The following is a 26,956-nucleotide window of genomic DNA, read 5'->3' as shown; positions in this document are numbered from 1 at the left end:
AGAACTGCACTGGCTGTTTGGGGGACTTTGGTGTTTTCGTAGGAGCTTTAGGCCCCCCCTTTTTTTATTCTGTAAAGAATGCCATTGCCATTTTGACGAGGAAATGTTAAATCTGTACTGACTTTTGGTAACACAGCCATTTTAATAGTTTTAATTCTCCCAATCCATGAGCGTGTGAGGGCTTGCTGTCTGCCATGTCCTTTCTAATTTCTTTCTTCAGTATCTACCAGTTTTCATTTAGAAGACTTCCACCCTTTTATTAGGGTTATTCCTAGGTTTTTCCTTTTAAGCTATTTGAATAGAATTTCCCCCCACCAAATTCTTTTTATGAAGGCTTCTTACTGTCATATAGAAAAGCTGTGGATCTTTGTAGGAAATTTTTGTATTTTACCACTTTGCTGAAAATGGTCATTTTGTGTTTTTGTGGGTTTTGTTTGTTTGTGTTTCTTGTGTTTTTTTTTTCATTTTAAAAATTCTGTTTTGTGTTTGTCTGCCTGTTTTCTAAAGAGAGAGAGAGAAAAAGAAAGGGCATGGAGTTGGGTGGTTGGGGAGGTGGGGAGGATCTTTGAGGAGCAGAGGGAGGAGAAACTGATCAGAACATATTGCATGAAATTTTTTTCAATAAAAAGGAAAAATAATCAGTTCTAAGAGGTTTTTTGTGGAGTCTTTGGGGTCTTTGTTTGCTTGAGTATATGTGTTGTTCTTTTAATCTCCATTTCATTCATTTCTTCCCTGATCTTCCTCCTTCCTCCCTCCCTCCTCTCCTCCTTTCTTTCTTTTTTCCTCCTTCCTTCCTTCCTTCCTTCCTTCCTTCCTTCCTTCCTTCCTTCCTTCCTTCCTTCCTTCCTTCCTTCCTCCCTTCCTTCCTCCTATCTCCCTCCCTCCCTCCCTCTTTCCTTCCTTTCTTCTGCTAAGACCTTGAAGTGTCTCGTTGGGTATTTGAGATCTGACTTCTTGTTCATTTGTTTGAAGGTAGGTCTCTCTCATATATTCCAGGCTAGTCTCCAATTTGCTGTGCATATGAGGATGACCTTGAGATCCCAGTCTATGCCTTGGCCCAGCCAGTCTGCCCTGGACAAGTGTTTGGTGTCGCTGCTGCTGCTGCCACTGTCTTTTCCTCCAGCTTCCTCTCTTTGCATACTAGAGGCCTCTGCTGGCCACACTGAAGTTTGCAGTCGGTGGATTGGCCGGGTGTGTGTGTGTGTGTGTGTGTGTGTGTGTGTGTGTGTGTGTGTGCGCGCGTCCACGGTTCTCACCCTCCTGAGACTCCTCAGATAGGGACCCCCAGGGTCTCATCATGATTTAGCTTTGGGAAGCGTGTCTCCCAAGGCCACTGTGAGTGTGGAAAGCAGAGGACTGGGATCAGGCAGAGGACCTGTCTTCTTGCTTTCAAGAGCTCTTGAGTGTTAGTCGCTGGCTGAAGGAATGGGGCTGTGGTGTATCAAGTACATTCCTGGAACTTAAGCAGTTCCACAGCAGTGGCGGGTCCACTGCCTGGCCTCAGGCTCAGCACTACCAAACGTCAGGATGATTCTTAGCTGATGAGATCGGACCCCAGCCATCAGGGAGAGGGGTAGCTTTCCTTGTGTATCTATCTGTTTATGTGCATGGGGCTGAGTCTCTTACTGCCTGTGCCTTTAGCTGCTCAGTGTCTGGATCTTCTGCTCTCCACAACCCCCTCTCTGACTTGTGGTTGTTCCTTAAGGTCAGGTCCCCAGGGTAGCTCAGTTGTTTATAAAATAAGTACTTTTATTAATATTTTGAGATTTTCCTACAATGTATTTGATCATATTCACACCGATTCTTTCCCCCTAACTTCTAGATCCACCCCACTTACCTCCCTGCTCCACTTTAGAAGTTCAACAACCCATTGATTCCAGTGGTCCTGTCCATATACTTCTAGACTTTGAGGCCATCCCCTGGAGCATGGTCAACCTACTAGGCACCACAGCCCTAAAGAAAACTGACTATTCCTTCCCCAGAAGCCATCGACCATTCACAGCTCCTTAGCTAGGGGTATGGGCTCATGAATTCCTTCCCATCCCATGCTAGAATGTAGACTGGCTTGCCCTTGTACAGTCAACTTCAGCTGTCTCAGTTCACAAGTGCACATGTCCATAAGACAACAGTTTTGCTCCAGTCATCCCTAACATCTGGCCCTTAGAATCTTTCTACCCTCCTCTTCCATAATGGTTCCTTGAGGAGGGGGTGTGATAAAGATGTCCCACATGTGGCTGAGTACTCCCTTGGAGTTTCTCTTCCCTTGGACCAGTTGTAAGTTAGTGCATTAACTACCTACCATTCACGGCATGAAAACATTTCTCTGATGGAATCTGTACTAATCTGTGTGCAGAGATATACAAATTTAGAGGGCAGTTTGATACTGTATTTAGCAAAACAATACTATTAGTTTCACCCTTGAGGTTTGTGAGCTCCCCAGCAAAGGGTTCTTGGCTGGCTTTTCAGTACTAGGCATGTGTCTCCTCCTGTGGAGTAGGCCTTAAACCCACTTGGAAAGTGGCTGGTTATCCCCATAATAGCATGCCACTATTGTGCCTACACTAGTCAGTTCTCTAACAGGATAGAACTGTTAGAATAGATATGAATAGATTATGGGGATGTCTTAGACTGGATTACAACATGTGGTCCAGGTAGTACAGTGTGGCTGTCTCACACTGGAGAGGGGAGACATATGGTTGTTGTTTAGTCCACGAGGCTGGATGTCTCAGCAGTCACAATCCGATGCTGAAAGCTTGGAGGACTCCTGGAAAGCTGCTGGACTTCAGTCTAGGTTGGAATCCCAAAGAAGTCGCTTCTCATATTGGTGAAGGAACATAGTAACAACAGATAGATGTATTTGCTAACAAGAGTGAGGGCAAGCAGGCAAAGTTTCCTTCGTCCATGTGCTTCTATGTAGGCAGCCACGGAAGGTGTGACCCAGATTTACAATGGATCTTGTTTCAAATATTCTGAATAAAAAATTCCTCATAGGAATGCTTAAGTTTCAGTTGATTACAGATGCAATAAAATTGACAACCACCATTAGCCATCACAGTGCCCATGGGCACTTGCTCTGCTGATAAAAAATGAGTTTCCACGTGGCTTTTTCAAACATCCTTAGAAATTACTTACCCTTTCCTCAACCTCCTTCTCTGCCCGACCCTCCCATTCCTCTTCCCAATTCAAATTTCCTCCCCAGTATTTCCATTTTCTCCTTCATACTACCTATGTTATACTATTCCCCCCTCACTTAAGATCTTTCTTTCCCCTCTCCACCAATGATCTCTTTCTAGTTTTATGGATTTTACAGGTATTCAGAATTAAGCATGCATGCACATGTGCATACCCCACCCCCCCAAAGCTTCAACATTAAGGTCCACATATTAGTGAGAATATGTTTGTCTTTCTGTGTCTGTGTTGGCTCACTCAGTATGTTTTCCAGCTTCACCGGTTTACCTGCAAATTTCTTGATTTCATTTTTCTTTATGGTTGAATAAAATTTCTATTGTATAGAGGTGCCACACTTCATTATCATTCATCAATTCATGGGCATCTAGGTTGTTTTCATGTTCTAGCTATTGTGGGTAGAACAGCTATAAACATGGATGGCCATGAGTCTCTATAGCAGGAAATAGTCTTGGGGGATATGCCCAGGAGTGGTATAGTTGGGTCCTAAGGTAGATCTATTTCTAGTTTTCTGAGGAAATGCTACACTGATTCCCACAGCAGCTAATCAAAACTTTCCCTCCCACCAACAGCGCACGAGGAGTCAACCCTCTCCACAACCTCCCCAGCATGTGTCCCTTTGGTTCCTTAGTCTCAGCCGTTTTGACTGGGATAAAAGATTTCAAAGTAATTTTAATTTGGATTTCTCTGACAGCTAAGGATGGGTATAGTTTAGAAATATTTCTTAGCCATTTGTACTTTTCTTCTGAGAACTGTTTAGTTTCATAGCCCAAGTTAAAAACTGGGTTGTTTCACTGGTGTTTTGTTTTTGAGGTTCCCTGTACATTATAGACGCCGATGCTCTGTTATATGGAAAGAATCTTCCCCATTCCATTGACTGCCTTGTCAGTCAAATTGTTTCCTTTGCAGTACAGAGGTCTTTTCATTCCACGAACTCACACTTGTTGACTGCTGGTCTTACTTCCTGGACTTCCAAAGTCCTACTCAGAAAGGCCTTACCTGAGCTACACCCTGAAGTGGACCCACGAGTCTTTCTTTCCACAGTTTCAGGTCTAACATTGAGATTTTTGACCCATTTGGAATTGGTTTGTGTGAAGGATGAGAGAGAAAAAAAGTTTCACTCTTCTACACACAGATATCCAGTTTTCCCAATACGATTGTTAAGATGCTGTCTTTTCTCAACACAGTGTTTTAGCATCTTTATCAAAAATCAGGTGGCTGTAGGTGCACAGACTATAGCTGGGTCTCCTTTTGTTTTCATTATCAGTGATTTTTATGTGCTAGTGGCATGCTGGTTTTTTTATTTATTTATTTTTATTTTAATAAAGGCATGAGCCACCACCACCTGGCAAATATCTATTTATTTATTTATTTGTTTATTTATTTATTATGCATATAGTGTTCTGCCTGCATCCCTGCAGGCCAGAAGAGGGCACCAGATTACATTACAGGTGGTTATAAGCCATCATGTGGTTGCTGGCAATTGAACTCAGGACCTTTGGAAGAACAGCCAGTGCTCTTAACCTCTGAGCCATCTCTCCAGCCCATGGCATGCTGTTTTTATTTCTAGGTATTTGTGGCATAACTTGAAATCAGGTTTGGTGATAACTCTGGCATTATTTTTATTTTCAGGACTGTTTTGGCTATTTGGGGTCTTTTGTGATTCCATATGAACTTTAAGATTCTTCTCTTAGTTTCTATGGGTATTGTATTGGAATTCTGATTAGTATAGCATCGAATCTGTGGATTGCCTTTGGCTGGAAGTTATCTCCATTATTACCCAGCCAATCCATGAGCATGGATGGTATTTCCGCCTTCTGGAACCTTCAATTTCTTTCTTCAGTGTCTTAAAAGTTTTCATGGTAGAAGTCTTTCACTTCTTTGGTTGGGCTAATTCCAAGATGTTTTTGAGGTTATTGTGAATGGGGTTGTTTTCTTACTTTTTCCTCAGTATGTTTGTTGTTGGCATACAGGAAGGCTACTAATTTTTGTGTTAACTTTGTATCCTGCTACTTCCATGAATATGTTTATCAGCTGCAGGTGTTTTTTTTTTTTTTTTTTTTTTTTTTTTTTTTTTTTTTTTTGTTGCGTCTTCAGGAGTTTTTATGTATAGAATCTTACCATCTGCAAACATACATACTTATGCTTCCCTTTTCTATTTGTATCCTCATCTATCTCATTCTGTTGTCTTATTATGCTAAGGCTTCAAGGCCTATTGTTGAACAAGAGTGCAGAGAATAGACATCCTTGTCTTGTTCAATGGAAGCAGATCAAATTTTTCTCCATTTAGTCTAGTGTTGACTGTGGGCTTGTTGTATATTGCTGCTGCCTTTATTGTGTTGAGATATATTTCCTGTGTCTTTAGATTCTCCAGGACTTTTGCCATGAAAGGATATTGAATTCTGTCAAGGCCTTTTCTGCATTTAATGAGACAATCACTTGGTTTCTGTCTTTTGAGTATATTTATGTGGTGGATTACATTTATTGATTTATGTATGATGAACCGCCTCTGCACCTCTAGGATAAGGTTGACTTAGCCATTTTGGATGATCTTTTTAAATTAGTTTGCAAGTCTTTTATTGAGAAAATTTATACCCATGTTCATCTAGGACAATGGTTCTCAACCTTCTTAATGCTTTGACCTTTAATACAGTCTCTCATGTTGTAGTGACCCCCCCAACCATAATTTATTTCACTGACACTTCATAGCCGTAATTTTGCCACTGTTATGAATAATATAAATATTTGATATGCAGGATGGTCTTAGGCAACCCCCATTAAAGGGCCATTGGACCCCAAAAGTGTCATGGCCCACAGGTTGAGAACTGCTGACCTAGGAGAGATTGTCCTATAATTCTTTAATCTTTCCTTCCTTCCTTCCTTTCTTTCTTTCTTTCTTTCTTTCTTTCTTTCTTTCTTTCTTTCTTTCTTTCTTTCTTTCTTTCTTTCTTTCTTTCTTTTCTTTCTCTTCTCTCTCTCTCCCTCCCTCCCTCCCTCTCTCTCTCTCTCTCTTTCTTTCTTTTCTTTCTCTTTCTTCCTTCATTTCATTCTTTTTTTTTTTTTTAAGGGTCTTTGTTTGGCCTGGGTATCAAGGTAATATGGCTTTGTACAAAGAATTCCAAAAAGATTCTTCCTTTTCTATTTTACAGATGAATTTCAGGAGTATTGTTTTCAGGTCTGATACAATTAAGTACGACCAAGGACATAAAGTAAACTCCACCCAGTGCTGCAAGGTGGTCTACTTTAGAAAGTAGTTCAATATATATACAACTAATGATACAGGAATTTTACTCCTACAGAAATTCTGGCACACTTAAAAGAGACATGTTCGGTCACAGCAAAAGAAAACAGTAAAAAGTATAAACAACCAAAAGCTACCAATAATATTAACAAAAAAAAAACCTTGGAAGCACCACAAATATTATCAATAAATTCAATATCATCGTATATTCATGAAATATTACTCAATAATAAAAATGAATCAATTTGGATATTAACATGGATGAACTTTAGGAACATAATACCTTATAAAAGTTAGAAAACATATACTGAAATAATAACATGAATTCAAAACCAGACAAAATTAAACAGAGATATACAGAGTTGGGAAACCTATGAAGAAAAACAAGTGACAAATTATCACAGAAATCAGGTTGTGACTGACAGGAAGAGTGAGGACGGATGTACTAGAAAGGCACAGAGGGCTAGTCCCGGTGCTTGAGGCAGCGCTGTGCACTGTGTCTGCTCTATTATCCTTCAATGTCACAACCGCACACCGTGTACCTTATTGAACTTAGGACATTTTAAATGAGAAAGAAATTACTTTACCACATTTTCATTTAACTTTTGGTAACAAAATACTTTATTGGTACCACTTAATGTAAAAAATATAGTAATTCTTTCATTGTTCAGCTTCTATCTTTAAATAAATGCTAGTTTTAAAAAAATAGGAGTTAAAGTAAAAATCATCTGATTATCTCAAAACCAAGTCAAAATCCACCTTTGCAAATAATCAAGTTCCCTAATTTTAAATACCATGTTCACGGTCTTCACAATAAAAGTGTATAAAGGAGATGCTGGCTTTTCTTACTCTGCAGAAAGCACTTATGCATCTTAAAAAAAACACCTAAACACTACCCCAGCTAGACCCCTCAACAATTAGTTATTATGAAACTGGATTCACTTTAGCACCTAGAAATTTGGCATTTGTAACATTTGAGAGTGTATGACTTACTGAACAAAAATGACTTTTCCTGGGTTTTCATGGGTTATATACAAATAGTAGGTCCCTTTTAAAAGTCAAGGGTTAAAAAAATTATGCATGCCTTTTACTTTATCTAGTAAATGGCCCAATGATAAAATATCCATGTGTGATAAATATTATAGTACAGTCCTATTAGAATATAATTTCTTATTCATCTTGTCTCAATATAATTTACACTTCAATTAAAATAACATTCAATCTGTACATAATTTTTTAAAGTACTCCATAATTCATATTTCTATCAGATTACTTTCCTTCTTTCCCTTTTCTCAAACCAGAGTGACTTTATTATATAATGCATTAAATAGCTTTTTTTTTTAATGAAACTCCTTCAACTGAAAGTATAATACAAATGCAAACACAGTTGTGGCAAATATTAACATATTAGAAAATAAATATATATGTACCCATGCTAAATAAGACAGTGCAAAACAAAAGCCATACAAAACCATGCTATAATGTTCATACCTTCTATGCCTCTTCAGGAAGGTTCTGATGCATCTGGCTTATAGAAAAAGATGTTCCCAAACATAGTTATTTTCCTGCATTCCAATATAATAAAATGCTTTGTTTAAAAGCTCTGCATTTACTTGTTTGTTCAAAACAATCTACTGCAGCTTTGACTATGCATTTTGAACATGATGGTAACATAAGGATATATTTATAAACAAACCATAGATTCTAAACTATGTCTGCTGTATCCATTGGCTTAAAAACAGATATTTAGAGGTAAAGCAACAAGAAGTTAAGGGACTTTGCTTTCTGCCTTTATGATGGGCTGGAGATTTCAGATATGCCATTTAATTATTCTGTGAAAAAATATTCTGCATGTGATCAGCAAAAGCTCTCATTTAAAACTGAAGTTGAATGATTGACTTAGAGGTTAGCAGGTGATATCTGCCTATAGACAATGACAACCAATTTTCTGTTCCCTGTAGGAATGTGCTGACCAACCCAATGTCAGCCTAGCACACCTGGACCAATCAGAACACAGGGACCAGGCAGAATCGATTTCAAACTATTTTGGGAACAAATATCAAATTTCATTTTGTCAACTGTTTCATATTATAGTACTCTCACAAAATAGGCTTTGCATCAAAACGCCTGTGTTTGCTTCTTACATCAATCTGAACTACAAAACACATTCAGAAAGAACATGAAAACCAGTTTTTCTCTGGAAGAGGCACAGAATCTCGGGTTGGAATTAAGGCTGAATAAGCAGTGCTGGTTTGTGGTTCAGACTTGACTGTGTTGATGGCCGTCAACCAGCAGCATCACTGTTTGTTCTGTATGCCTGTTTGCGAAGATGCATCTCTATTTCCTCCCTGAAGACCATCATTCCCAGGTGGGAATGAGAAGCCTCATTCATGGCTTTGGATTGGATGCACATCCGGTACTGCTCAGGCGTCAGCTCATCTGCACAGTGTTTCTCATGCCAGAGGTGGAAAAGACCAGGAACTGGAGTCCGAATCACAATGAGATCACCATGTAAGTATTTCCGGTAAAGATGAACATCCTCTCCACCCCAGCCTTTTACTTCCATGTCGAATCCACCTGCAGGAACAAAACGGACACTTCAAGTGTCTGACAGCCAGAGCATAAACAAGCATCCTAACAGTGAATGTTCTGCTTCAGGGAGATGGCCTGGGCCAGCACAGGGACGACAGGATAGTAGGATAACTTCCTGGTTTGGAAATCCCATTAACAGCTGACAGTTAGACTACACAGGTTCAACATCAGCTGCTGAGAACATCACCATCACAGTAAGTATTTAAGAACACTAAGTTCTACAGACGTCAAAGGAGAAGGAAATACAGTCACACCCCCACCATTAATACTTTTCTCTGTCCCTCAAGAAACAGGATTTTCTAGGTTATAGAAAACTTTCCATAGGGAAAACACAAGAAATGGACCAAGCTGGAGACAGAAGTTTCAGACTGGGTGCACAGATGGTGTCACACAGGCCTGTTCTCTGGACTACACTGCCACCATCTTCATGAGTTCACTCAGCCTGTTTGCAAAAGATCACCAGAGACTGACTTTTTGACTACTGACCTTTCTCACAGGAGCAGGGAGGGTCGTGGGACCCTGACTGCAGTATCCAGCCCTGTCTCCCAACCAGGGATATACAATCTGCCCTAATTGAAAGTGGCCTCTGGGAGGACAGTAAACAGTGTAGGAAGGCCTAGGGAGGGGGTGCAATCCATCTGGCCATGGGAGAATCTTTATCTATGCTGAGTGCAGGCTTTCCAGTGTGGCTGCTTTAAAATCCCCTACGCTCCAGCCTGTAACTTACTGGTCTGTAAGTAAGTCTAATGGATTCAATGGAGAAAAGTGCTAGACTGTACCTTGCTGTCTCCTTGGGGTCTTTAGAGGAAGAGTAAACATTACTTACATCTTCTTTAGGGAAGGGATTTTAGCAACAGATGGTTTGAAGCCATAGGAATGAACTGGGTTGCTGAAGGAGTTCAGAATAAAGATAAGGCCTAGGTTTAAATACTAAGAAATGCCAAGTTTTAGAGGTTAAACATAGGCAGAAAAAGGCAAATCAGCAAGAGGCTGAGAAGTCAATTCAGGCAAGGGAGAAAACTCTGGAAAAGGCACCATGATAGTAGCCAACTGAAGAAAGTATTCAAGGAATAAGTTGCCAGTGGTGTGTTACTCAATTAGGGACTTAAAAATAAGAAAGAAAAAAGAAACAGAAAAATAATTGAAGAACACTGAGCATGGTGGTACACACCTGTAATACCAACACTCAGGAGGTAGAGGCAGGGACATCTTAAGTTTGAGGACAGTCTGAGCTACTAAAGGCTGTGCATGGGGTGCAGCTGGGTCCAGTCTCCATACTGAATAAATTTAAAAAAGAAAGAGAGCGTGACAGTGGTCCTGGCAGCATAACTGTTATAATCTTATTAGTAAAATTCTGATGAGTAGTAAAAGCAGAGGCTAACTGTAGTGGGTGGCAATGAGATGGAGATACTTTTTTTTTTTTTTTTTGGTTTTCTGAGACAGGGTTTCTCTGTGTAGCTTTGCGCCTTTCCTGGAACTCACTTGGTAGCCCAGGCTGGCCTCGAACTCACAGAGATCCCCCTGGCTCTGCCTCCCGAGTGCTGGGATTAAAGGCGTGCGCCACCACCGCCCGGCGAGATGGAGATACTTTTAAAACTGGGTTCAAGCTAAACAACTGACTTTTAAAAAGTTAATTAACTAATGAGCAATCTGTCTGCATGCCACAAGAGGACATCAGATCCCACCAGGTGGTTGTTGGTGCTGGGACTCGTACTCAGGACCTCTGGAAGAGCAGCCAATGCTCTTAACCACTGAGCCATCTCTTCAGCCCCAACAACTGACTTTTTAAAGAAGCAAGGAAAACAAAAAAGTACTTGAAGTTTTTTGAACAGTTAGAAAACAGTCTTAAAAACACAATTTTGTTCAGACAGAACAGAGGGAAGAAGGATGCACCAAGTTCTCAGTGCAGGTCACAAGTTTACTAAAACCCTGAGACCTAAACAACAACTCATAACAAAACCCCCAATAAGATATTACTTCACACACACTCCATAACAGCTGAAATTTAAAAAAAAAAAAAAAAAAAAAGCTAACAGGGCTGAAGAGATGCCTCAGTGGTTAGGAGCACTAGTTGCTCTTCCAGAGGTCCTGAGTTCAGTTCCCAGTACCCACATGGTGGCTCACAACCACCTGCAATGGGATGCCCTCTTCTGGAGCACAGGTGTACATGCAAACACAGCACTCATATACATAAAATATATAAACCAATCTTAGAAAGAAGATAACAATACAAACTATGAGGCTGCAGAGACATTGGAACTATCATATTCTGCTGGGAGAATGTAAACAGACAGAGGCCTTTTGGAAAGCACCATGGTAATTCCTGAAAAGGTTAACCACAGTTACCTGATGGATTACTTTTCTCCCTGCTGTGACTAATACCTGACATGAAACAATTTAAGGAAAAATTATTTCAGCTCACAGTTCAAGGGTCCATCACAGCAGGCATGGCTGCAGGAGTGTGAGAAGTTGGTCACATTTTCTTCCCAGCCAGGATCAGAGAGTTATGAATCGTGCAGTTAGATTGCTTTTTTTTTTTTTTTTTTTTTTTTTTTTTTTATATATTTCGTTTAGGACCCTAGCACATGGAATGGGATGGCCCACATTTAACATGGGCCTTCCCATCTGAATTAATTCAGAAATCCCTCACAGACATGACCAGAGTTTTGTTTCCTTGGTGGTTCTAAATCCCTTCAAGTTGATATTCAAGATGAACCATCACACCATATAACCCTACTATAGGAAGGAGAATGAACAACATATCTCCACAAAAGTGTATACACTAATATTCAAATGTTCATAACAGAAATACTCATAATAGCCTAAAAACAGAATCCAAGTATCTATCTACAGACAGAAAAATGTGGTATAACCATATAGTGGAACATTATTTGGCTAAAAAAAGGAATAAAGTAACCAATACATGGCACACAGCTAAACTTTGAAAACATCATGATGAGTGAAAGAAATCAGTAATAAAAGACCATGGGATGTGCAACTGCAATTATGTTAAGTGCTCAGAAGGGGCAAACCAATAGGAAGTAGATTAATGGGTCTGGGAGTGAGGGAATTGGTGGGCAATGGAGAATAATTACTACTGGGTACATGGTTTCTTTTAAGGGTGGTAACAGTCTAAATTGATTGGTGATAACTATACAACTTAGGTAACTGTACATTTCAAGCTGGTAAATTTCACAAGTGATCTGTAAGTCAATGTAGTACTCAAAACATTACAATATTGTTACAGCGTACAAAATCTGTTTTTGAAAGATAGTGAGTGCTTACTATTTTACTATATTAAAAAAATTAGGGAAATGCCATTTGCTTTATCATTACTTCTTGTTTTTCCATTATTCAAGTATTATAATGATAAAGAGACAGAGTGGAAGGACTTAAATAAATGGCTAACTATAAAAGTGAATTTATTATGGATTAAGAATATCACAAGAAATATCCTATGGCTTCCACTGCATTATGGAAATGGAGACACTAAATAACCTGGAGTCATAGGATTCACTTACCAAACACTCTCTGACACTTTACTTTTTTGTGACTGTGACTAAAACTGAGGGGAAGAGGGAAACTAAGTCAGACCTTTCACCACTTCTTTGGGCCAGGGGTAGACAACGTCTCCAGCTCCCACTTCAGAGATGGCCTCTTCCCCCTCTGTCTTCACTCTGGGATTCTGCACAGTACTTAAACAGAAAACTAAAAAGGGCGTCATCTCTAAATGAAAAAGAAGAAGCCCTTTAACTAGATACTCCACGATTTCTTGAGCTGTGATACCTACTGACACAATAGTAAAGTTGTATCGAGCTCTAGAAGAGTACTCCAAACAACTGCAGCACAGTAACATGCAGTCCGTGTTTCCTTAACGTGGAGTGTTTTTGTTTGTAAAGAAACTAGTAAATTTAGTTTTTACCTTTATAACCCAACTTGTACTAATCTAAAACATTAATTATAAACTTCACTTTACCTTTCATATTTCAGATATAACCCTTACAATTTAACCAAAAGTACTCAAATCTGATACCTTCTGGAAAAATGTCGTAAGGCCTAGACTAAAGACATCAAGTTCTATCCTTAGGTGTAATGTATACGTACCAATGGTCAGGAAATCTGACTGATATTGACAAGTCATCCCGAAGCCAAAATCTCTCCAAAAACCAGAATCCTTTTTATGAACCTTATGTTAAAGAAGAAAAAAATTCAATTTAATCTTTAATAACTAGAAGTTTTAATCAATAATTAAACCATTTTACAAAAGCTGTTTGTGCTGTCATTTCTGTGACTGACAAGGGATCATATGAACTTATTCTGTTAAAACCTTACAAACAAACAAACAAAGACTCCAATCTGCAGGAGCACAGGCTTCCTGTCGCTTGGAAGTGAACTGAACTCAGCCCCGTGCAGAGTCCAGGCTGAGTTACTAATAACAAGACAGCACAGTCCTGACGTCAGGGGACTCCTGAGAGGACAAGAGCTACATGGATGTGTACCACAATGTGCCACGATCACCTGTACACACACCTTATCTGGGTGTTTATCAGCACCCATTCCCCAGCTCCTTTGGAACAGTTTTGTTCTGGTAATTATTTGGTTTTAGGAAACTCCTGTCACCTGTAGCTTCTGAACCAGGCTTTGTACCTGTGAGAAAGTTTCACCCCACTTCGTTCAAGTTGATTGCTAACAGGTACTGAGACAGAATTCAAACCAACAAGCTAAAAAGGGAGGGGTGTTGGGCACATTAGATCCTTTACTCTTAGGAGAAAGTTTGTTCTTTTTATGCAGCATAAGCAAGGGGTCAACAAACTACAGCCCAGGGCTAACTCTTGCCTGCCACCTGCTTTATAAATAACTTTATCATGACAAAGTTTTCCCAATACAGGGAGAGAGAGCCGCACAGTTACGACTGGACCATTTGGCCTAGAAAGCCTAAAATATCTCCCATCAGCTCTTTACAGAGTTTGCCAACAATTGGTAAAGGGTACAAAAGAAGTTTGAAACTACCAAATCCTTTTTTGCCATGAGGAAAGCCAATATTAAAATTGTTGCTGTTGAAGTCCTAGTAGAGAAACACAAAATTAGGGATTTGTAGGAAAGTAGCAAACCAAGATATATTCATTTCAAAAAGGCCACGCCACATGCCAAGACCAGGGGAAGGCAGAACAGAGGAACAGCCTAGTCTGTGTCAGAGTTTCTTACAGAACACTCTGAGCAGGTAAAACTTTGAGCCGGGACCTGAATGAAAGGAGAGGAGAAGCCATGCAAATATCTGGAAGACAGTGAAAGCCAGGAGGGAGCATCCTTAGAGCTTTGTCTAAAGACTGTTCAACAAAGGAAGGAGCAACCGTGGTAAGAATACAGTAAGTGAGACCCTAAGGCGATCCAGAAGAGGTAAAATGCTAGGATGAGAGCGAGGGAGGACGGCTGAAGGAGTCCTTGTCAAGGGGGATGGATGAGCTCTAGTCACCACGGAAGGGCAGGCTGGGCCCAGGAAGTTGTCTGTCTTCAGTCCTATGGGGCAGCTCTTCCACTGGGAATGGCAGAGGCTGGGGCAGCAGGCAGACAGAGCTCTTGAGAGGAGAATGAAGATCTGGATGCTTATAAAAGATAAGTGAAATAGAAACAAAGTAAGCTGAAGGTGAAGGCTTCTGGGAGGGGCAGGGATCAGCATGATCCCAAGGACAAAGAGTGATAAGAAGTAGGGTGCAAGGCTCCAAGGCAGCCCAGGAGCCGAGGCCTGGACTCAGACATCTAAGGTAGAATGTGTGTGGAGAGGACTGCGGTCTACCTCCCTGGGCCTGGGTGACAGTCATCCTTAAAAAGGTTGGGATTCTGTAAGATAGCACTGTAGAGAACAGCAGACAAAGAAGGAGAGTACACAGCAAAGTACCCAGGGCCACTCGGGCCCACTGAGTCTGGCCTGGGTCAGGACATGAAGGTAAGGAGGGCTAAAGCAAGGTACCTCATGCAAACTGAGCACTGAGACAGCTTCCTGCAGAAACCAAGCTGGAGTTGGAATCTGACTGACAAGGGAACCAAGGTAAAGATGTCCTGGGGGAGGAGTTCAGACCAAACGATAGTTCACCAAGGCCTGCAGGTAAGATCAGCAGGGATTAGGGAGTAAGACAAGGAGAGGTATTGTAGCCAACAGTCTACAAACTTATCTTGTAGAAAGCTGTGGAGTAAGTATTTTCAGGTCTAAGGAACATATAGTCTGTCACAGTTCTTGTATTGTGAAAACAGTCATTGACATAAATAATCAAATGAGGAGGCTGTGCTCCAGTAAACTTTATTATGGACACTAGGATTTTAACTTCATATAATTGTCATGTGTGATAAAATATTAATTTAAAAACCATTAACATTTTACATATAAACCCCAATCTGTGGGCTATATAAAGTAAGGAAGACAGCAGGCGTGGTGGGGCACACCTCTGATCCCAGCACTTGGGAGGCAGAGGCAGGGGGATCTCTGTGAGTTTAAGGCCAGCCTGGGCTACAGAGTGAGTTCCAGGGCCTGGCTTGAACTGCATAGTGATACCTTGTCTTAAAAAAAAAATCAGTTCACATTAATTAAAGAAGGATAAAATTTAACCACAAACCACAGCTGCTGGCCTCTGACCTCTGGCCTAGGATAAGCAGGGCCATGTTACTAGTCCAGTGTGTTTGGTCATATGGTTTTGCCTTTATCCTAAAAGCAGTAGAACTTCTCTGAAGAGTTGTAGGAATAATACGGATGTTTTTGAAAATCACTTGCTAGATTAAAGAGAGTAGGTTGGAAAAGCCAAGATCAGAGGCACTTATGAAGCAATAATTATAGGTAAGGATGTAAAGCTGGCGGTGTGTAGCTAGAGTTTTCCTGCCTTGCCCACAGTCAGGACAAATCTTTGTCACCCACCAGTCCCACAGCCGCTCAGACCCAACCAAGTAAATATAGACTTATATTGCTTACAAACTGTATGGCCGTGGCAGGCTTCTTGCTAACTGTTCTTATAGCTTAAATTAATCCATTTCTATAAATCTATACCTTGCCACGTGGCTTGTGGCTTACCAGAGTCTTCACATAGTGCTTGTCATGGCGGCAGCTGGCAGTGACTCTGCCTCAGCCTTCCACTTCCCAGAATTCTTCTCCTCCTTGTCTCGCCTATACTTCCTCCTGCCTGGCCACTGGCCAATCAGCATTTTATTTATTAACCAATCAGAGCAACAGATCTGACATACAGACCATCCCACAGCAGCGGTGTACACAGAGCAGAGAGAAGTGAAGTGGATGGAAGTGGAAAAGACTCAGGGAATGGACCTAAGTCCAAGTGACTGAATGGGTGGCAGTGAGGACTAATGCCAGATGTCACAGGCTGCGTCTTGAATGAGGGGTCAATGATGTGCCATCCTCTCAGATGGAACCCAGGGGAAGGGCTGACCCAGAGAAGCACAATGTGGAGTTGGGCTCAAGCCATTGAAGCAGGAGCCACTTGTGAACACAGAGAGCTTTGCAGAGACTGACAGATGTAACAAGGGTGTAGACGGTCTGAAAATGCTGCTGTACGAAACAGGAGAGAAGATCAGGAAACAGAATGAGCCAGGCAGCCCTGAGGGCTCTGCTTAGCTGGAAACTGACAGATGCAGACTAACTTTTTAGTTCCACTTCCTTGAAGCGGGCATGTTTTCCCCCTCTAAAATATAAAGTTCTCTTACAGCAGGACTTTCACAAATTCTGATCATTCCTACAGTATAATTAGCACACAGATCAATGCCATGCATATGGTTAACATTCAATTTATATGCTTAATGAATAAATAAATGAATTTATAAGTATAGTTTTACTGACAGAATATTTTCAATATTCTTTTTCTTTTGAAATGGTGCTCAAGACTGAACCAAGAGTTTGACTAGAATAGCTGAGGCTAGTATGAACATTTCTTATGTAGCCCAGGCTGGCCTGGAACTTGAGAGCCTCTAGTCTCAGCCTGTCAAGTACTGAAACTAGAGGAATGCATCACCATGCCTGGCTTAAAGTCTAATATCTCTTTAGTCAAAATACAACAATGTAGAATATTAAAGAAAGCAAACTACCTATTTTAACATCTCTACCCCATCCTAACTCTGATTCTATACATACTATGACTGTGAAGGGAACATGTTCTTTAAATTTAGTTTCTATGAAAACTCTTCAGATGTTATCAGTCTAGAGAAAAGGATTAATTAGCTCTGTTTCATTTTGAAACTTATTTGGATTTTTTTTTTTTTTTTTTTTTTTTTTTGGTTTTTTGAGACAGGGTTTCTCTGTGTAGCTTTGCGCCTTTCCTGGAACTCACTTGGTAGCCCAGGCTGGCCTCGAACTCACAGAGATCCGCCTGGCTCTGCCTCCCGAGTGCTGGGATTAAAGGCGTGCGCCACCACCGCCCGGCTCCTTATTTGGATTTTTAATCCCAGTTGTTAATACTTACTGCACTGCTATATTGCTACATGAAGCAGGCAGGCTAACCATAACCTAAATATCTAGCCCCCACCATCCTATCCTCCAGGAATGCCAGGTTCACAAAGGTAGCTAGCAACACGGAACCCTCCTTGAATGTATATAGTAACACACATCTACCATGGCTACAGCTAAGTCCTGATCTTTCTTATTTTTATTCCTTTCTTTTCCTCAGTTTCTACATCTGGTCCAACAAGCAGCTATCAGTTGTTTCCAGATAATATCTAAATATCTGTGCAGTTAACATCTTTTGCACAGCTATAACCACACCCCTACTTCCATCTACTGCAAGTCCTACTGACTGCCTCTTGCCAGAGTTACAGTCCTTCTCTCTAAATGCTAGCACCTGCACCATACAGTGCGGACTCCTTCTAGGGGTTCCACCAGTTCTATGGGACCTGGCCCAGCACTGTGCCTGCACCAGGCCAGCTGTGCTCCAACCACTGGAGCTTAGCTGCTTCCTTCCAGCCATTCCATGGCTGTCAATAGCCTCATCCCTGAAATGCCCTTTTGACTGAACACAGCACAGAAATCACCTCATTGGTTTTTACAACTTGGTTTGTTTTAATCATGTTTATTATCTGACTTTATTTTTGTCTTCTTCCAGAATAAAGATCCTTGTGAGCATGGTAGGGTTCTCAGTGAAATACAGTGCTTGGCAAGGAACAGTCCCATACGATTAGATGACTTACTATAACAGAGGCAGGCTGTGTGGTGCCTCAGAGTAAGCATGCAGCACACTACCTGGGCCCCAGTCTGGTCAGCTTACCAGACACAACAGCAGCACAGCTGTGCTCTCTCATCTGTCACAGGGCGTCATGAAAGCATCCATCACAAAGGTTGTCAGGGGGGTTAGAGGGGCTAACACACAGGCCAAACGGAGCAGTTCCATACACACAGGAAAGGGTACAGCAACATTAGCTGTTATTACAACATCTCCTGTTTGGGCATGGTGTCACATTTTTATGATGGCCAGTACTTGAAAGACTGAGGCTTAAGTCTGAGTCCAGCCTGCGTTAGACAGTAAGTTCAAGGCCAACCTTAGGCTATATAGTAAGACCTTGTCTCAAAAGGGAAGAAAGGGAGGAAGGGAGGAAGGAAGGAAGGAAGGAAGGAAGGAAGGAAGGAAGGAAGGAAGGAAGGAAGGAAGGAAGGAAGGAAGGAAGGAAGGAAGGAAGGAAGGAAAAAAATTCAGATCAACAATAATAAAAAGTCATCTGGAGCCGGGCGGTGGTGGCGCACGCCTTTAATCCCAGCACTCGGGAGGCAGAGCCAGGCGGATCTCTGTGAGTTCGAGGCCAGCCTGGGCTACCAAGTGAGATCTAGGAAAGGCACAAAGCTACACAGAGAAACCCTGTCTCAAAAAAAAAAAAAAAAAAAAAAAAAAAAAAAAAAAGTCATCTGGAAATCTACCCATGTCAGTGTCTTGTGGGTTTTTGTTTGTTTGTTTTTTGAGACAGGGTTTCTCTGTGTAACTTCCCTGACTGTCCTTACTTTTTAGACTAGGCTAACCTTAAACTTACAGAGATCCACCTGCCTCTGCCTCCTGAGTGCTGGGATTAAAGGCCGCCCGCCTGGCTACACATCTCAGTTTTTAGTGTTCCATTTCCTCCATACTTACACTTTGGTATTTACTTTATTTACATTTCATGCCCTCCTCTTGGTATATAACACTCACTATAGTAAGTACTATTAAATTTCTTATTAAAGTTTTGCTTGTGTTTAATGTTGTCAATTTATGCATACTGCTATTCTAGGCTCTGATTATCAGCTCAGCAGAGATCCCAGGAGTAGATATTACTGATAGCAGAGATGAACTGTTCCAACCTGAATCCAGAGAGCTGGCCTACATTCCCACTAGCCTCACTTGCATGGCTGTGATTTTTAAAAGAAGTAATTTCACAAAGCTCTTTTATTCCTAGTAAAGTTGACTAATTATATTTGTGAATTATTATCAACTCATTTTTCTATTATATGTGGTTACTGTTCATTTGTAGTATCATTTTAAATGTCAAGTAGATCAAGTTTCTGTCTCAAATGAAGAGACTAAAGTTCAGAGTTTTTAATAACACTGAAGTTTAAGTTATGGTCAGGTATTTTGCAGGATGCCCCCCAGGATCAGTTTGTCAGAAACCTTTTCTAGTGGTTATATTGAGAGTGTAGGGCAGGTGCCCTGTTTCTTGTATCACACACATCCGGGATACATGAGATTGCTGATGATGCTATCCGTCATCATCTCCTTCTGTTATGGGTTCCAGGGCTGGAACCTGGGTTGCAAGGCTTGCACAGCAAGTGCTTTTACCTGCTAATGAGCTCACCCATCCACCAAGAGCAACCTTATGTCATCTTATGTAAACGTCTTAAAACATGTCTGCTAACTTTATCTCATTTTGCAATACTCATATGTCCATTTTAATTATTAATTTAAATATTCTTATTCACAATATATTAATTATACACAGTAACAGGCTTCAGTATGACATTTTTCTCACATGTATATAATTTGTTTTGATCATATTCACCCCTATTATCTGTAGCAGAATATTTTTTGAAGATGTGTTACATTTGTTTATACTGTGGAACGTTTGTTTTAATGATGCAAAGATATGTGCATTCTTTTATGTTGCATTTGTTTAACTGTGAAGCTGTGTTATTTTGCCTGTATAAAACACCTGATGGTCTAATAAAGAGATGAACAGCCAATAGCCAGGCAGGAGAAAGGATAGGTGGGGCTCGCAGGCAAAGAGAAAAAATATGAGAAGGAATCTGGGAGGAGAAGGAAAAAGAGTAAGAGAACAAGGAGAGGAGGACTTGAGGGGCCAGTCACCCAGCTACCCAGCTACACAGCCAGCCACAGAGTAAGAAGGAAAGAAATGGTATACAGGAATAGAGAAAGAGGAAAGCTCAGAGCAAAAGATAGAAGGGATAATTTAAGTTAAGAAAATCTGGCAAGAAACAAGCCAAGGAAGGCTGGGCATTTATAATTAAGAATAAGCCTTTGTGTGTGATTTATTTGGGAGCTGGATGGTGGGCCCCCCAAAGAGCAAAACAACCAGCAATAATTACCCTCTCCCCACCATCTGCTCATCCTTTTTTTCCCTTCTGTAATCCAGTAAGTTTCACTAAGGTTGCTTATAGGACTGTAGACGAGAGGTTATGTATAGGAGCATAGGCACCCTATCAGTGGCTATACTACTGAAGAAGATGCCTGTCCCTCCCTAGTCATTCATTTCTAAAAGATTTGGGATATGTGATTAGGTGGATGTGAGTGATCCACTTACCACTTTGGTCCTATTTGTATATGTACTCCTAAACAATACTGGCCTATCCATAGGTAATGGGAATTGTGTGTGTGTGTGTGCTCACGCTTGCTCTGTACCATGGTGCACAAGGTGCTAACCCTGGAAAACAGGTGAAGAAAGTACAGGAACACTATCTCCTAGCTTTATAATGTCTCTGTAAACCACATCATTTCAAACAGTAGGCTTATTTAACATTAATAAAGAAGCTTATTTAAGTATAGTTTAGGCAATAAGTAAGGCCTTGATGCATGGCATTTGCCTTTCAAGACTTCCTACATAATCTCCTATAGTGTATTATTCCCTCAAAGTTGTTCAGCAAAGCAGTTTTTAATTTCCAGTTAGTGGAATTTAAAAATTAATTTTAGTTTAAATTTACAAAAATAAATTGGCAGAAATGTGGCTGTAACAAAAGGTAAGTTGCTACCTTCTAGAACATGAGGGTTTCTCTGTGGTTAAATGTTTTGTCCTGCCACTATCACTTCATTCTAAAGGAAGAGAAATAAAAGCCTTTTGCTGGGGTAAGAGGCAAAAGAGGCTGTGAACTGTACGCGAAACAGCTAATTTTTCAATTGAAACTTTATTTCTACTTGTACAACAAACATAAAGGAAACTAGAAAAAAAACCATCGAGCCTTTCATAACCAAAGACATAAGGTCTCACCAGCTGCTGCTCCACAGGGGGTGGCACATCCTGGTTGGCATAAACAATGGCGGGATTGTAAAGACTGAACACCACAGGATAAAACACCTTTTTACCTAGAAATAAAATATATGCGTATTTCACATAAAGAGGTTATAAATGAAAGACTCTTATTACTATATTTTTATCTTTTATAGTGATAATTTTATCAATACTAAAGTTACAGGGTATCATTGTCTATTTTATAACAGGTCAAACTATGAAACTGTAGCTGCAAACCAACAGAAGAAAACATATTAAAGGGTGTTGCATGCTTATTCCTTTCTACTATGTGGAGGATGCAGAGGCGTTCTCTCAGGTCCGCAGGAGGTAAGCCAGGTCATTACTCTGTGTTCTCACCTCCTCAGCACTAACAGATGTATAGGAACCTCTGACAAGCACCAAGGAATTCAGATATTTCTTCTCTTCCCTTTTCAAACAGAGTCAATAAAAACAGTAAATACTTAGAATACTATGCAGTGCATAGATATATAAAGAATAATAAATTAGAACTGCAGACAGATTTAAACTAAGATCTGAGAAAGACGAGAAGACCTTGTCATTTAAACTGATGGCACTCAAGAACTTTACCAGCTAACTAAGCCATTTCGCCTCAGTAGAGGAACCCTTGCCATGACTGGCTTCAGACAGATATTCTAGCATCAATTACCTAGTAATGGTCAAGGAACCTGTTACACATCGGCCTCTTTATTTTTTATACTTATAAATTTACAAATTTCTTTTGTATCTACAATGTATAAAGCAATGTACTGTAAATCACTTTAAAATGCATGACCTAGAGACCAAACACTACTTGTACACAGACCTCTGCATGCTTCTGTAAGGCGTGTGCATGAGTATGTGTACGCGTAGGTGCGTGCGTGCATGCGCGCGCGCACGCGCGTGTGTGTACACATTATCTTCCTGAGACTAAGAACTTCTAACTCTCCCCTCTACATCACCTGTGTGACTCTTTCTGGCCTGAACTGCTTCCTTTTTATCAGCTCCCAGACTTACCTTCCTTTGTATTTCCTTCCTCTCCATGCCTCCACACCCACTTTAGGGCTCTACACATACTAGGCAAGCATTCCACCACTGAGATCACCCCAACCAAGCCTCTGCATTTCTTTACTTCCCTTTGGAAAGAACTGCTGGAATTTGACTCCAAGGAGACAAAGGATTTGAACATCAGAGGCTCAACATTTCAATGTACTATTTATTGTCTCAGTTAAATCATGCCTAATATAGCTTTTAAAAACATCCTAAGGTTTAATAGAAACTTGTTTTCCCTCAAATCATGTGACTAACACTGGAATGAGCTGACATTCCCCTAAGCTCCCAGCGTGGCCTCATTCAACAGTGTTTTACGCACCTGGCTCAGCATTTAACCGGCAGCTGTTAAGGAACTCGGCTGAGAAATATATATCAACATCACAGAAAAACATCAAGACCTCTCCCTTGTCCCAAGCTTGGGCACCCACATTTAGTCCTCGTCCACGATTAAATTCTTCATTCAGTGAGACCAAGGTGTAATTGTGAAAGTTAGACTCACTATGAGGAAAGCACATACAAGAGCCAATAAGTTCCATTTAAAGTTTTACAATGTCCTTCCGTCAACAGAACTTACAAAATATATTTTATATTTCAAATAACTTATTATGTTGGTTATATATTCACACAGGGTAAGGAAATCTTTAGCTTCATGTGTTTGTTCATTATCAGGAAGAGATATTCACCAAATGTCCACATTTGAAGTAAAATGCTAATGGTATGATATTTAAAAGGGGCACTGCCTTTTGAGATCTTAGAAATGTACTGTGAAAGAAACATATATACGTGGAAAAATAGCCATAGTTTCTGGTAACTAATAATGCATTCTATATGAATAATACACACAGAACGCTCTTCTAGCCTCTTTCAGGTCCCCAGAACAAATGCTCCTTGGTCAGAAGCTCCTCCCTGATACCAAACAGGAAGGAGGTTCTTTAATCTCCATCCTCCTTTTCAGCTGTTTCCCTTAGTATCATGGGACATGTTTGGTTATCTTCCCACTCCATCAAAATAGATTTTTGTGTTCATGACTGTGACACAGTGCCCCTCACAGAGTAGTAGTTAAATAATATTTGCTGAATGAATGAACGAACAGTGGTTCTGGGAAGAGATTGCTTGTGCCTGTAGTAGCTGAATGTCAGATGGGAAACTTGAATTACACCTTGATAGGATCCCAAAGTAAGTGGCAAGTAAAATACTTTCAAATAATCCTCAGAAGCAAAGAAAGTAGCTGGGTCAGATTATCCATACAGAAACAATGAGGAGAGGGTCACACCAATGACCTGTAAAAGAGGAAGAATGAGAGGAAAGCTAGACTGAGGGGCATCATCCATCCCAGGCCAAAAGGAAGGAGGAGTCAGCAGGATTTTCTTCTAGGACAGTGGTTCTTACAGCGAAGTCCTCAAACCTGATGCCTCCTGGCAAGGCACCAATCAGATGGTAGTTCTGGAGCTACACCTCAGAGGCGCTGACTCAGGAGCAGGGGGTGGAGTTAGCGTCTATGCTTTAATAGTCCACGAGGTGCTGCTGGCACTAACGCTAGAGAACCACTGACCAGGAGTCTGGGTACCCAGACTCTTCTCTTCATCTTACGGTGTAAAAATCTCTCCTTTGTTTTGAGAAACTGCCCACTGCCAGCCTGGATGCTCTGATCACAGACTATCCCTCACTCTGCCTACCCTAATAACGACTGTCATTTCCTAGGGGGGGCCTAGGCTCATAGGTGGCCAACTGCAAAGCCTCCACCCGACTCAGCCTTAATGACTGAGTAGTTCCAGGGTGGGTGAGCCGTTCTTCCCTGGGATTTTCTCTCCTGAATCTCTCAGATGACAAGGATGTAAGCCGAGAACTGCCAATAGCCAAATCCCTCCCCAAGTGGAAGAAGCCAATCTGCAGCTGGAGGATGGAGTCGACATGCAGAAAACAGACAAGACCACAAGGAAATCTTCATGGTATTTAAGGGCTGGTTCCAGTCCTTCAGGTCCCAAAGTTATTCTGATTACTTTCTTCTCCAAATTTATTTGCAATAATCCTGTCATTTCGGGGAAGTATCCAAGATTCTTCAGTGTTGCCTATATTCTCCTTAAGCAGGCTCAAGGTTTCTCCATTTTCTACAGAAGATCCTGACACACAGGGAGGTGGTTTCAGTAATACACCAGGGTCAGTGACTGGTGCTTGGGAGGTGGCCGAAGGCAGGAAAGAGGGAAGTGGGGCACGAAGGAAGTGAGAGCTGGGCTTAGGACCAGGGGCAGCAGCAAGGGAGGGGCAGAGAAGAGCCCGATAGAAAGTACCTCCCCGGAGACCACTAGAAGTAAAGACTCTGCCCGCAGATATTAGGCCAGGGCCTGTGAAAATAGTCTCATTCTGAGCTGAAAGAGGGCCACCATGATGTGAAGAGGGAAAGATGGCAAGTCATATTTTTGTCCATCAAGGCTGAGAATCCTTACAGGACAGGGACATAGGTTGTGGGACTCAACAGATGCTAGCTGAATAACTCAAGAAAAATGGCTGCTCACAACCAGCAGAAACATAAAAGCCATGAAAGATATGCAGTTTATGGTGTAGTAAAAGTAGACAACCAACCTAACAGTATACAGCATATTTACATTAAAAATTAAAAATCACAGCCGGGCGGTGGTGGCGCACGCCTTTAATCCCAGCACTCGGGAGGCAGAGCCAGGTGGATCTCTGTGAGTTCGAGGCCAGCCTGGGCTACCAAGTGAGTCCCAGAAAAGGCGCAAAGCTACACAGAGAAACCCTGTCTCGAAAAACCAAAAAAAAAAAAAAAAAATTAAAAATCACACACAAGAACAATTTTAAAGAAGGAAGGATTGGCTATCACCTGTAAAAGAACCATCAAGAAAAAGGCTGAATTTGGCAATTGAGTCTTACATTTGGGCCCACGATTTGGAGATAAATTTTTCATTTTAAAGAGTGAAAAATTATTAAGGAATTACTAATCCATTCATTCAAACCTTTGAGCATCTACTATGTGCCAGTATTACACGAGCTGCTTAGTTACAGAACTACTTTTCCATGAAGTTTGGCTGGAAAAGAAAGAAAGAAAGCAGTGTCTACTGTGTACGGCAGCATCAGGTGGGGGGTTGTAAAGACAGAGATCTAAGTGCCACTTTGAGGAGGGGATGGAAGCATGGGTATAGACGGGAAGAAGGTGAGGTAAGTTCAGACAGTATCCAAGTAGAGATTAGATTTAGAAAAGGGGACAGAACCTGCAAGATGCAGCAAGTGGGCAGATCATAGGACATCCTGGTCATCCCTGGCTACCTGCTAAGCAATTAGGGAAGATGGGCTTGTAGAGTCAGTCACAAGTGAAATGAAGAACTTACTATCATTACCACCCACCCATGTACACATGTAAGGACAACTTTGTGTACGTGATGTTGTGTGTATATGTATGATATGTATATGCATGTACATGTGTGTGCACATTTGTGTGTGTGTGCAAGCGAATGTCAGGGAACAATCTTGGGTGTTACTTTGCCTTCTATATTAAGACAGGGACTCTGTGTTGTCACTGCTCACGTCAGCTGGTCTGTGAACTTCTGGATATTCTCCTGCCTCTGCCTCCCACCTTGCATAGGAACCATGGGATTACAGATGCATGCTGCCAAGCTCAGCTTCACATGGGTTCTGAGGACTGGGCTCGGGTCCTCACACTGCACAGCAGGGCTTTACTGACCGACTCATCTGCTCCGCCCTCAGCCAAGACTTTCAAACGTAGCTATTTAAAATCACTAAGCACCCGAATTCTCATCCTTCTTACACACGTTAACACTTGGCATGTTTGTGGCTCACCAACCTTGAGACAGATTCCAGGATAGACTTGACTTTAGATAGTCCTTCTTTCCCAAAATACACAACTGTGAGATGAATCCTCTTGTCTTGATGAATACAAACATCTCTAAGAGAATTGAAAGATAAAGTTTGTCAAGAAAACATACAAGGCACAACTCATTCAGAAAGTAATCACATGACACTTGGCAGGAAAATGAGTAAGACACTATCAATCAATACAGAATGAAATCACATGCAACATTAAGCAAATATAAAAGTGAGGATCCTGTCCAATTGTTGAAGGTATTACAGCGAAGGAACAAGGTCTGTGTGTCAGTGAGTACAATAAAGACCATGACTACTTTACTGTCATATTTCAAAATATTTTGGAACATTTGCAATGGGATTGCTTTCAGTAGCAAATTAAAAACTATCTGAGGAAGTACATCCTATCAGTTCAGAACCAAATAAATAAATGTCTCAGATCAAGAGACTGTTCTCGAATGGAACAACTCAAAAGATTAGCCAGTGCTGCTGGCACAATGCTGATTACACCTATCATCAAGAATAGCTGCCATGATGGAGGTTACTCAGTAAAGAGGATAATGTAGCCTCTTAAAGCAATGCCAA

At 41.0% G+C, this 26,956-nt stretch overlaps 1 protein-coding gene across 3 annotated transcripts in view; it reads right to left on the bottom strand.

The window, feature by feature from the left end:
• Nucleotides 1–6,457: 6,457 nt before the first annotated feature.
• The window catches only part of Csgalnact2 (chondroitin sulfate N-acetylgalactosaminyltransferase 2), a 42,663-nt gene continuing 22,164 nt past the window's right edge, over nt 6,458–26,956 (bottom strand). For 2 of the 3 annotated variants that reach the window (XM_028864066.2, XM_028864067.2), the window contains 5 exons: nt 26,352–26,453; nt 22,854–23,032; nt 21,464–21,558; nt 13,124–13,205; nt 6,458–9,004 (listed from right to left, as the gene is read on the bottom strand). In XM_028864066.2, the coding sequence (XP_028719899.1) occupies nt 8,712–9,004; nt 13,124–13,205; nt 21,464–21,558; nt 22,854–23,032; nt 26,352–26,453 (751 nt within the window). In that variant the 3' untranslated portion in view covers nt 6,458–8,711. The remainder of the gene's footprint in view (nt 9,005–13,123; nt 13,206–21,463; nt 21,559–22,853; nt 23,033–26,351; nt 26,454–26,956) is intronic. The other variant, XM_037204229.1, reaches the window with a different exon arrangement.

The sequence above is a fragment of the Peromyscus leucopus genome, chromosome 3, assembly GCF_004664715.2.
Source record: "Peromyscus leucopus breed LL Stock chromosome 3, UCI_PerLeu_2.1, whole genome shotgun sequence".
In the NCBI taxonomy this organism is placed as follows: domain Eukaryota; kingdom Metazoa; phylum Chordata; class Mammalia; order Rodentia; family Cricetidae; genus Peromyscus; species Peromyscus leucopus.
The sequence above is the reverse complement of the archived record's forward strand: the minus strand, read 5'-3'. Positions and strand labels throughout refer to the sequence as shown.